Here is a 12,680-nt window from a genome sequence, read left to right as displayed (position 1 = left end):
AGGAAAAGGATGTGTCAGTGATTGACATGCAATATACTTGGGTAATGTGGCTGTCATGGTTGAATAACTGGCAATGTGTGCACCCAAAAGAGAAAATGCTGGAAAATTTCAAGCAGGTCAGGCAGCATCTGTAAGGAGTGAAAAGAGCTGAAGTTTCCAGTACAGATGATCCTTTGTCAAACCTTTGACCTCAGACGGGTTTTCCGGTCTCAGGTCGAGCAAGGCCTTAAAATCCTGCTTACCTTATCTCAACCATGGGTTGCATGTGAGTTATTTTAAATTCCACTTTCAAGGAAAGTCATTTTCAAACCTCTTTTAAATAATGCTTTCCTTCATCTGTTTCCATCAAAGGGTAAATGACCTTTTCGACAAAGGGTCATCTGGACTCGAAACATCAACTCTTTTCTCTCCTTACACATGCTGCCAGACCTACTGAGATTTTCCAGCATTTCCTTTTTTGGTTTCAGATTCCAGTTTCTGCAGTAATTTGCTTTTATGGCAATATATGCAGCTGTAAAATGTGGTTGTTGGGGTTGCAACAGTGCTAAGTCTGTCAGGGTGAGGTAAACCGTATGATTGTTACATATATGTCCCAATTGATGGCAGTTTGTGGGTAGATGAATTGATGGGATTGTGTTGAATTGAGCAGTGGCTTAGGTTATTGATGCAGTTGCTAGGATACAATGACCTCATGTGAGTGATTAGGATCAATGAAAATGCACCTGATCAAGAGTATGTACCGGAAGTTTTTACCTTCCTGACTCTTTCTCCATGCCTTCTCGAGACACAGGACATATCTTTTCCTTTCCACCTCTTCCACAAAAACCTAAAGTGTAGTGTTGGAAAACCTGATGCACACTCTAACAGCCCACTATTGTTGATTGTTACACAGCATTATTCTGAATTATCTTACCACCTCCAACAGACTCAAGGCATTTTCTCTCTGAGTATAATGTTGAGTATAATGTGGAGTATAATGTTAGCAAGTGTGAGGTTATCCACTTTGGCAGAAATAATAGTAGGAGGGATTACTATTTAAAGGGTGAAAAGCTGCAGCATGCTACGGTGCAGAGGGACCTGGGGGTCCTTGTGTGTGAGTCGCAAAAACCCAGTCTGCAGGTGCAGCAGGTGATCAAGAAGGCGAATGGAATGTTGGCCTTTATAGCGAGGAGGATAGAATATAAAAGTAGGGAGGTCTTGCTGCAACTGTACAGGGTACTGGTGACACCGCAGCTGGAGGACTGTGTGCAGTTTTGGTCACCGCACTTGCGGAAGGATATCTTGGCCTTGGAGGGAGTGCAGAGGAGGTTCACTAGGGTGATACCGGAGATGAGGGGGTTGGACTATGAAGAGAGACCGAATAGACTGGGTCTGTACTCGCTGGAGTTTAGAAGGATGAGGGGGGATCTTATAGAGACGTATAAGACAATGAAAGGGATGGATAGGGTAGAGGTAGAGAGATTCTTCCCGCTTAGAAAGGACAGCAGGACTAGAGGGCACAGCCTCAAGATAAGGGGGGGGCAGTTTAGATCGGAGTTGAGGAGGAACTTCTTCACTCAAAGGGTGATGAATCTCTGGAATTCTCTGCCCGTTGAAATGATGGAGGCTACCTCGCTAAATGTATTTAAGTCACGGGTAGATAGGTTTTTGACAGACAAGGGAATTAAGGGTTATGGGGAGAAGGCGGGAAAGTGGAGCTGATCCACTTCAGATCAGCCATGATCTCATTGAATGGTGGGGCAGGCTCAAAGGGCTAGATGGCCTACTCTGCTCCTATTTCTTATGTTCTTATGTTCTTATGACAGGTGCAGGGTAGCTAAGCAGTGCAGGTCAATATAAGTCATGCTAACAAATAATGATATTGGGCCTTCTACTAAAATATACAGCCAATGAACAACATGGTTAGCACTTGTCTGCATGCAGCAATAGTTCAAAATGCACAGGCAACACAAAGTTAGTGGACTGCAAGCATTTCGCTAAACAGGTATGGGGTAACCATACACCTACTTTTGGGTGATATTCAATTTAGCCCCCCTTATCTTTAAAAGTTGGTGAATGGACTTGAAATTTGTGGTTTCAATCACAGTAGGTCTCTAAGGAATTAATGCTAAGACAAAACCTTATAATTATCACAATGTTCAATAGTGCAAGAACTTTCTAGATGCCACGGATAAATATGATTGATCAATATTGAATACTGTTTCATCAATATTGGTTCTCTGCAGTCACAGAATTATTATGTACAGGATTGCAAACAAAGCTAGAGAAAGAAATATGCACTGGAAAGGTTTGCTTTACTCCATATGGGCACACATTTAGGCCATTGCAGTCTACACTGAATACAGTATTGCTCAGAATTTGGGAGAACTGGAGACTGCACTTAATCTTGAAAAATGTAACTTCTAATAGCTTATCTAATAGTTATAACACTCCAAGGTAAATGAACAGCAAATCTTGTTTGGTAAATGTTTTGAGGTACAGGATTACCTCAAGAAGTCTTGCGGTGCTGTGGGTTTTGTCCCCACCACTAAATTGGAAACTTGGGTTTGAGACCCACGCCAGGATTTGATGTCTAAAGAAGGTGCATTCATAATACAGCCAAACGGGCTGAGTATCAATATTCCAATTATGTCAATGGTAGGTGGTCAGCCACGTGTTGGAAAGAACATTGAAGCCTCTACCGTTGCCATCTCTAGTCCCAGGCCACAACATGCCCATAAAAGTGCATGCTGCCAGTGAGCTGTAACACACCATGATCTCAGCTTTTGAGTGTGGTAAGATCACAAGAGAACTCACACAATGTTTAGAATTTGAAACAAAATTATTACTCAAATATATACAAACAATTACAGAAAAAGCTGAAAATATTCAGCAGATGTGGCATGCTGCAGAACATAACAGGGTTAACCTTCCAACCTTTTCCCAGTTCTCTTTACTGTTTGAGACTCTAAAAAAATTTGAAGAAAATAACATACACCTTTTTCAGGCATATCAATAACAAAATTATTTTTAAAATTACTGCATGATTTATTAACTGCTAATATCATCATTCCAACCCTTTAAGAGAAATTGTGCAATAAAGAAACATTATGCTTATGCACTTACCTCAGTTTTACAGATCAATTAGAAAACTTAGAATGCTATCATACTAGTCATAACTAGAGTCTTGATGTTAATCAACAATTAATTGATTAGTGCTGCAAATAGTGAAAGTTTAAATGCATTGATGTACTGTAACAATTCACAGCCCATCTACATTATCTTTATTTGAGTTTCCATAAGCAGTTAAACACCTGCCACTTGCAACTTTATGGGTGACAGGAAACATTAGACTAGCTATTATTTATTACTGCAGAATTTTGCATTAGATTGCATTTTAGTCACCACGCTCACTAATACAGTATTGTGATAAATACTTATCAGTAACTTTATTAAAAATCCGATGTGTAGTACTCTTGCTACTCTGGCAGGATTGCTGAGCAGCTTCATTAGAGACACCAAGATTGGTGGAACGGCAAATTGCGCGGAGGGTGTGGAGAGTCTGCAGAAGGATCTAGATAGGCTGGGCGAATGGGCCAGGAACTGGCAAATGGAATTTAATGTTGGCAAGTGCGAGGTGGTCCACTTTGGTAGGAAGAATGGTAGGAAGGACTATTACTTACGTGGCGAAAAACTGCAGCAGGCGACGGTGCAAGGGACCTCGGGGTCCTTGTGCATGAGTCGCAAAAACCCAGCCTGCAGGTGCAGCAGGTGGTCAGGAAGGCTAATGGGATGCTGGTCTTCATAGCGAGGGGGATTGAATATAAAAGTAGGGAGGTCTTGCTGCTGCTGTATAGGGCATTGGTGAGGCCGCAGCTGGAGTACTGTGTGCAGTTTTGGTCGCCGCACTTACGCAAGGATATTTTGGCCTTGGATGGAGTGCAGAGAGGGTTTACTAGGCTGATACTGGAGTTGAGGGGGTTGAGCTATGAGGAGAGGCTGAATAAACTAGGCTTGTACTCGTTAGAGTTTAGAAGCATGAGGGGAGATCTCATTGAGACATATAAGATGATGAATGGGATGGATAGGATAGAGGTGGAGAGACTCTTCCCGCTCAGAAAGGATAGTAGGACTAGGGGGCACAGCCTCAAGATAAAGGGGGGGCGGTTTAGAACGGAGTTGAGGAGGAACTTCTTCACTCAAAGGGTGGTGAATCTCTGGAATTCTCTGTCCGTTGAAGTGGTGGAGGCTGCCTCGCTAAATATTTTTAAGATGCGGGTTGATGGGTTTTTGATAAGAGAGGGGATTAAGGGTTATGGGGAGAGGGCGGGAATGTGGAACTGAGCCACGACAGATCAGCCATGATCTTATTGAATGGCGGGGCAGGCTCGAGGGGCTAGATGGCCTACTCCTGCTCCTATTTCTTATGTTCTTATGTAATACTACAGCAGTAGATTCCTGCTCACCAACAGTCTGACCTAATTTCATAGACATAGAGTCACTAATACAGAGAGCAATAAATGTAGTTAGTATCACATCTTCCACCACAGCTCAGCTGGAGAGTGGAAAATAATGAGGAGCATTACTGTGTTGCTCTTCTAAATTGATGCAATGTTTAATATTAGTGATTCCTGGTTGGAGATGCCATTTTTTTAAAAAAGAAAACAACAACAAGTTATTTTTTATATTTGTACTCAGGGGATTCAGGTTTGGAAGGTCAAATGTTGGTTGAGGACAAGATAGGCTTGGTTGTGATGGCCTTCATTATTAGATAATTTGTTGACAGTTGCCACTTGAATAGTTGTACCTGTCATCTGGAGAGGTGCTGACGACTGTGGGGTTGTATACATTCCTTGATCACTTTCAGAAAAAAAATTGAGACAAAAAGAAAATATCAAAATGACATTTAATAAATTTTGTTACAAATACATGCAAAATAAACACTTCATAAGCAAGTTAACATATTCACATTTAGAAACATGTAAGCTTTATTCCAATACCAAAAATATTTTTTGCAATTCCATCCAATTATTAGTTTTTAAGTCAAATTAAGTATCACTTCTCGAGGATGAGTGGAAGTTATAATTTAAAAGCTGATGAAGTTTTTATTTGTTCTACATAAGATCTATATTTTAAAATAGCATCCGGTCAGTTTTGCAGACACAATTTTCAAATAAGTTCTATCAGCAGGATGGGTCGCAGAACTCTCATATTCAAAAGCTCAAGTCTGTGAAAGCTGCTCAGGTCACATTATTGTTTCAGTGAGGACTTTCAATGTTGATGTTGGACTTCAACCTGGTGTTGTGAGACTTCTTACGATGTTCGGCTAATGCAGGCCTGCAAAGAAAAAGGGATACTGTCCCTTTAAATAGAGAGATGAATACATGAAGGAAGATGAAACGCGAGCGAACTGTACTTCGGCAACGTGAATGGTGTTGTGTTTCTGCTGCCTATGTGGGGTGGCTTTGATCAGTGGGTAGATTGAGTGGAGCATGGTGCAGTTTGTGCTGAATGGTCCTCCCCCCAGCAGGGGCAGTGAGTGGCGGTGTCCACATTGTGACGCTGCTGATAGTCAGGCAGTCAGTCAGGCTGTTTGCTGGTTGCTTGGCCGGAGACGCCATTGCTGTTTGAAAAGCCAAAGCTGCGAGGGGGCTGAGGGAGAAAGCGCCTCACAAATAGGGCGGCCTCGCTCTGCCGTTCTGGAGCTTTAAAAACCTTTCCTTACTTAAAGCTCAAAAGGTTCGATCGATACGTTTTATTTCGTACCTACCCCGAAGGCAGGTTCTCTATCTCTCTTCCCCCACCTCACACACAGAGCGAGTCTAGTTCCTGCCCTCGCCCTTTGGGTTTTTTTGGTGGGGGGAGTTCGGTCGCAGTGAGCCTTGGTGTCGGCGGATCATGGCGTGCGGGGCTACATTGAAAAGAAGCGTCGAGTTTGACGCGTTACTCAGCCCCCAGTCCCAGTCCCCTAAGCGGAGGCGGTGTATGCCTTTAACAGGGCCCGGCGCCGGGGCGCCGTCGCCCCAGAAGTACCTGAAGACAGAGCCGGCGGCCTTTGGCGGAGAGAGCTCGTCAGCACATCGGCTCACACCAGGTAACGGGAGGAGATGAAAGAAGGGATGGTGGTGTGGCAGTGGCAAAGCCAGACAATGGCAATAAAAGTGACGATTGTTATAGGGTGTTAAAGGTGCAGCTTCCTGGGGAATTCGTTTAGTCTTTGTTTCACAATCTGCTTCATTGCTGCTGGACCTACTGCAGCTTTACAATTAGAAACTCGATAGGCCACCACCATCAAACATAGCTCCGAATTGTGTACAATATGAAACTAGAAAACGATTGTTTTTTTTATAGCCACCCCTTCAAACGGCTGCCATCTTTAAGCAAGAGGAGGGGGCATTTGGTGGCTGCTAAATATATCTGTGGTTTCTGACTTTTGAAATATGTTAATAGTTTGATGTTCTATAAGCTATTAGTTATTTTGGGGGCGACAAATCTCGATAAGGGATCCCCAAAAAATCGTGAGAGGTTAAGTGATGAAGGCCCTATTCCTTATGGCTATACTTCAGGGTGTTGTAATTCTTTGTGATGTGAAAAACCAATTCTGATCTTGGCCTTTAATTGCTGGGACAGTGATTTTTCATATTTTTAACACAGGAACTATGACTTATGGAAAAAATGCATTGTACAGTTTTTACAACCGCCAGTTGTCTCAAATCAAGAAGACTTTCGTCTTCTGACAATCAGTTTTGCTAAATTATTGTGCTGCTCCTGTACCAGCCACACAGTTAATGCACTTAACGAAATTTAATTTGCAATTTATGTGGTGAGGGTAGATAGTCTACCAAAAACTAATGTAATTGTCTATCTTTAGGTACTTTTGGTTTGGTTTGCAAACAAAGATCTTGGGCATTCATATGCATTTTAATGGCATTAAACTTCAGTTAGAGCATTTTGATGAATCCATGGTATATTGATTTCTTGGGTATTTCAGGAAGTAGGTATTTTTTAAATTAATGGGGTGAGGGAATAAACTGTGATGGACTGTTTTAATATATTTACTGACTAACGTTTGGGCTTTTGTGTGGATAAGTGCATTTCAAATGTTTGCAAAGTAAACTAAAGACAAATCATTTGATTATATATGCAGAATCTGAAGTGGCGGTGCCACTTGGTTTGGTTATAGTTAATCTGCTTGTATCAATTTTGAGTGCAAAATGTTATGCTTCAGTACAATATTTTAGAAGTTTAAATCTGTGATGAACTCTCCTGATCTAATTCGTACTGTGATCTGTGACTTGCATTCATGCTACAAAATTATCTGGGTGAAGTCAATGCAAAACACAGATTTGGTAAGCTAAATTGCCTGTTTCCTCGACGGTATTATCCCCATCTCCCACACCTCAAATTGGACACCAGTCAGTTCAAATGGATGGGAGGGAGAGGAGGAAGAGGCGGAGAATGTTTGTTGGATGTTAGAATGTTGGTGGAGCAGAGAGCCTTTCCTGTCTGCTATCACTGAAATGACCGTGCTTGATGCTGACACTAGGTGCCTAAAACAAATTAATATGCTTCCCAGAATTAATAACGCTTATTATCTTTTTATCTCTGGAAACCACTTTTGATGTTTTGGAATGCCATTTCATTGAGAATTTCTCAGTGAATCCATGTCAACACATTACATATTAATTTTAAATGATTTATCATTTAACATTTTGAATAATAGTCTGGTTATTCTTGGGATCTCTATTTTTTGCAAAAGCCATCTTGCTTTCTCTGTGGTCCCTGCCCTACACTCTGAACTGTATTTTTCCAATCTCCTAAGTTTGTCTTCGATCCTGCAATGATCGCAATACAGAATCATAATAGATGAAATTTATTTTAACTGAGATTCTGACATTGCTTTAACTGCTGTTTCCGACTTCAATGATTTTCTATTTTGCCAGACCTTTTTTAATTATTTATTTGTTCCCCTACAAAGTGTCTTGGGGTCTTGCGTTAAAGACACGAGATGATGCAAATTACGTTATGCTTGGATAGCTTATTTTTCCTACTGAATAGAGTATAATATGACTTTCCCATAAGTGTGCAAATAAACCAAATGCTTAACATACATAAAATTTTAGTTCCAAAAATAATTGCTATTATTCGTAGTCCCAGCTTGGAAAAATAATTGGGTCTGTTTGGGATGCGAGAGCTTGTGTATCTATTAAATGCACATTTTATCACTTCACAGACTATGAAGCTTTCCACGAGATTGTTTTGTGTACAATTTTGTAGATGACGAATTAGTGTATGGAATGAGGATTATTTTGGGTTCATAATATTCAATTCCGAAGACAACATTTAAAATTGATTTGTTTGGATGTTAATTATGAAGAAAAATGTGCTCATTTTTGTTCTTATGGAGTTAGGCACCATTGCATTTGTGACTGTTCAAAGGGCCAAGTACCTGCTTGGAGAAGATTTTTACACCACCTCCTGCATTAACCTTTAGATTAATCTTTTAAAACTAAGGTCTCAGCTGGTTGAATAAGCAGATTTCATAACCACAGTAAATGTGATACAAGTTGGTACAGTATCAAAGTCTGATATATGAAATTGCACTATTTTGAGTAAGTGAGAGTATTAAAATGTACTGACTTCTAGTTGTTTTACCTATATAGAAAATTTACAGCAGAGGCTCCAGCAAAACAAAACCAGCCATATAGCTTAATTCCAATTTTTAAGCTCTTGGTCCGTAGGCTTGTAGGATATGACATTTAAGGTGTATAGCCAAACATTTTTAAATGTGATGATGGTTCCTGTTGCCATCTGATACGTTGCTCTTTCAAAAATCTTAAAATAACAAATTCCTTAAGTGCCAATTTCACTTTTTACTTAAGATAATGATTACAGGATTTTAAAAATAAACTATTTGGTTTGTTTAGCTATGTCAGTAAAATGTGGGACAATTATTTTAGCATGAGCGTAATCCATTTGGCAAGCCAAATGGATAGGTATCATGAATAATGAAGACAGCATCCATTTTCTTGTGCTGTCCTTGAAGGGAATACTGAGATAATCTCTGAAACTTCAGTTAGACTTGCTTTAAACAGAATAATGGCTTGAATAAATGAAATACAGTGGAAAATAGATGCAAAAAAATCAGTTTCTTGTACACAAATTTAGTACGTGTACAGATTTTAAAAATGTGACGTTGAAACATTATCCTTGCGCTCGATATTAAAATATTTAAGTGTTTTTCTCCCTGTCCTCTGATATTAGCCTATTAGCCTTTTTACATTGCAGTATTGGATTAGTAAAATGAGTTGTGGTACAAAAAAAAAAGTGATTGTGGTGGTTTTTTTGAGGTTCTTTTGAAAAAGATCCTTCAGTGTGGATCATGCTTGTGAGTTTCCTGTTTCTTGCATAGACATTGTTACCAGCTATTTTTATTTGGGTTACTTCAATTTATGTGAAATTCTTATCTAACTTGGGGATACTTTGTTGTTATGACAGCAGAAATTGCCTTGTATACTTTGAATGATGTGATCAATAAAGGCTTGTTGCTAAGCAACATTCAAAGATGAAATTTTCTACTATAGATTCAATCAGCATGGTACAAGAATTGGAACGGAACAACAAGTGGGTTAGGTTTTTATATGAGGAAAATACTGTCTTTTGGAGCAAAGATAATATGTAAGGATAAATCTATAATTTTACTACAGGTCGAGTATTCTTTATCCACATTCAAAAATCGAATGCTCTTTTTGAATGGCTACGTAATAAACTTTTGCTATGCAGCTAATTTGTGTTACTAAAGCAATACAATATACTACAGGTGTAATAAGTCTTAACAGATGAGAAGTAGGATGTAGGTTGGCAATAGGAGATCAGTTATTTCTTGTGGCATGATGGCACAGTGGTTAGTACTGCTGCCACAGTGCCAGGCATCTGGATTCGATTCCAACCTCGGGTGACTATGTGGCGTTTGAATGTTCTCCCCATATCTGCATGTGTTTCTTCTGGGCGCCCTAGTTTCCTCCCACAGCTGATTGGCCATGTTAAATTGCCCATTAGTGTCTCAAGATATATAGGTTAGACGATTCATGGAGTAAACACATGGACGTTAAGGGATAAGCCTGGTTAAGAGTTGATTGCAGACTTGAAGGAAGCCATTCAGCCCATCTGCGCTGTAGGTATTCTATGTAGGTTATAGCCAGCAGAAATAGTATATGCGGTAATCTGAAAATATCTGAAGACCGAAAAACAATTGACCCCCAAGGGTTTCTGATCAGTACAATTGTAAAAAGAGGAATGTGTACACTGCATGCCAGTGTGTTGGTATATTTAACACAAGGTTTGCAGCTATTTGTATTTCAACATTTTTTAAGTATGGAAGAAAACAAAATTCATCACTGCACAATGGCTAATACTGCTACCTCACAGCACATTTTGTTTTTCTTTTTTTTAGCATTAAAGATGCAAATGATTTAGTAACTTAAGAACCTCTTGAGCTGGTTCAATGATTCAATTAGATCTCAGCTAAATGGGACCTCCAGTCTATATCAGACTTTATCCCAAGTCCCTTCCGTAACAAGAAGCTAATAGTCTTTTTGGGGAGCAAGTTACATATTTCCACTATTCTTCTATGGAGGAAATAAAATACTTCCTAATATCGTTCCTAAATGGCCTAGCTTGAATTTTAGTATCCTAACCCTTTTTTGTAGTGCTCCAGAATGTTATTTCTCCATCTGCCATATCAAAACATTTTTTAAACTTTAAAAATTTGATTTGGATTAGTTCTTGACTAATCTCAAGAATATAAATTATATTTATCCAGCCTGTACTCTAGCTTTTCAACATAGTATAACTGGTGAATTTGCTCTGGACCCCCTCTGGATTAACATATTTTTTTCAGTTTGGGCGCCGTACTCCAAACAATAAAACGGCATGGTGGCACAGTGGTTAGCACTGCTGCCTCACAGTGCCAGGGATTCGGTTCAATTCCAGCCTTGGGTCACTGTGTGGCATTTGTACATTCTCCCCATGTCTGCATGGATTTCCTCCAGGTGCTCTGGTTTCCTCCCACAGTCCAAAGATGTGCGGGTTAGATTGGCTATGCTAAATTCACCTTAGTGTCAGGAGATTAGCAGGGTAAATAGGTGAGGTTACGGGGATAGAACCTGGGTGGGATTGTGATTGATGGACCAGTGCCCTCCTTCTGCACTGTAAGGATTCTGAGTATTCCAGTGAGGCTCTGTGCGAATGAAGCGTACCTTCCTCTATTGAATTCTTTCCTAGATAAATACTAACATTCCTTTAGTCTTTTCTGGTTACTTTTCTCCTCTGTGCACTAGCTTTTAATGATTTGTGTACTTGTGCACCAAAATGTTTTTGCTCCTCCACTGCTCCAAGTCTGTTCCCATTAGAATTTCCAGATTGACTGAATGCAGTCCCCTGTATTGGGTTCCATCAGGTATGCTCACTTTGTGCCCCTGAGTAATCTTCACTTAATGTTCAACTGCAAATTTAAGTTAACTAAGTCATTGCTGATACATGGTGTAGATGCCCCAGTATTGGTTCTAGGATTAGGCACTTGGCACATGCTGTCAATTGAAGAATATGTCCTACACTTCTCCTACCTCCTAGACAATCAATATTGACCTATTTCACAAGGTTGCCTCTAATTTCAAGTATTGACAACATCCATATGCATTCTTTCTTTTTAGTAACAAATTTTAGCAACCCACAAATAAAAACTAATGCATGTTAAGCCATGGAGTTGTGATTTTTTTTTGATCAGCTGATGCACGCCCAAATGTCCAGTCATTCTATCTCTGATTTCCTCCCCCAACTTGTTTTTACGTTCTTTTGTGCCTTTGCTTTGTTGTCCTCTTGCTCTACTGTGTAAAAATATACACAGCGCGCTCTTAAGTCTCCCATTTCTTATGTATTATGAACTTCTTAAAAATATGTGGTGAGCTTCAATATCCCTAGCAAGCTTCTTATGCAATCCCTTTTTACACCTCATTACTTTTGAAATCCTTGTTACTTTTTCTAGTTAGATTTCCATGCTTTTCTATAAGCCTTTCTTTTAGATTGAAACTTCTAATTTATTCATTGTGGTTGCTTAACTACTCAAAAATAAAAACTATGGCTGCTGGAAATCTGACAGAACAGAAAATACTGGAAATATATAGCAGATCTGGCACATCTGTGGAGAGAAAAACAAGATCCCATCTTAATGATGGGCTGTATTTTCCAGCAGGTCTTGAGACCCTAATGTCGGACCTATATGGGGGTCCCACTCCAAATTGGCTGCCAAGCACTCATTGTCATGCTAAGGACAATGAGCTCGTTCTTAGGCCTGTGGACTCAATTGGAAAGCCCACCCAGACTGGCAGCACAGCACCGCCATGTATACTACTTTAGTAGTAAAAATGGAAACCAGGTCAAATTAGTTTTTAGATACATATACCTGATGAACCCAATCAGTTTGGATTTAAAGATCTTGTTAAAGTACGATTTCTAGATTTCACGTTTGCAAACTTTTCCATAATTAAATTTAAATTGAACGACAATTATAGAGGGAGAAATGGATCGATATCCAAGAAAAAGGATTAGGATTAGGCAGCATCTATGGAGAGAGAAACAGATTTAATGCTTCTTTGAAGAAGCTATGTGGATTTGAAATGTAACTCTGTTTATCTCATAGTCAT

The 12,680-nt window shown here is 39.7% G+C and overlaps 1 protein-coding gene across 1 annotated transcript in view; it reads left to right on the top strand.

Annotated features, from left to right (window-relative positions):
- The first annotated feature begins 5,537 nt into the window (after positions 1 to 5,537).
- Positions 5,538 to 12,680, top strand: part of akirin1 (akirin 1) — a 45,458-nt gene continuing 38,315 nt past the window's right edge. Inside the window, exon 1 of the mRNA XM_080211118.1 lies at positions 5,538 to 6,073. Coding sequence (XP_080067244.1) covers positions 5,878 to 6,073 — 196 coding nt within the window. The 5' untranslated portion in view covers positions 5,538 to 5,877. The remainder of the gene's footprint in view (positions 6,074 to 12,680) is intronic.

The sequence above is a fragment of the Carcharhinus amblyrhynchos genome, chromosome 24 (genome assembly GCF_965287045.1).
Source record: "Carcharhinus amblyrhynchos chromosome 24, sCarAmb.v2.hapA, whole genome shotgun sequence".
Taxonomy (NCBI): domain Eukaryota; kingdom Metazoa; phylum Chordata; class Chondrichthyes; order Carcharhiniformes; family Carcharhinidae; genus Carcharhinus; species Carcharhinus amblyrhynchos.
This window is presented reverse-complemented; position numbering and strand designations above follow the sequence as displayed.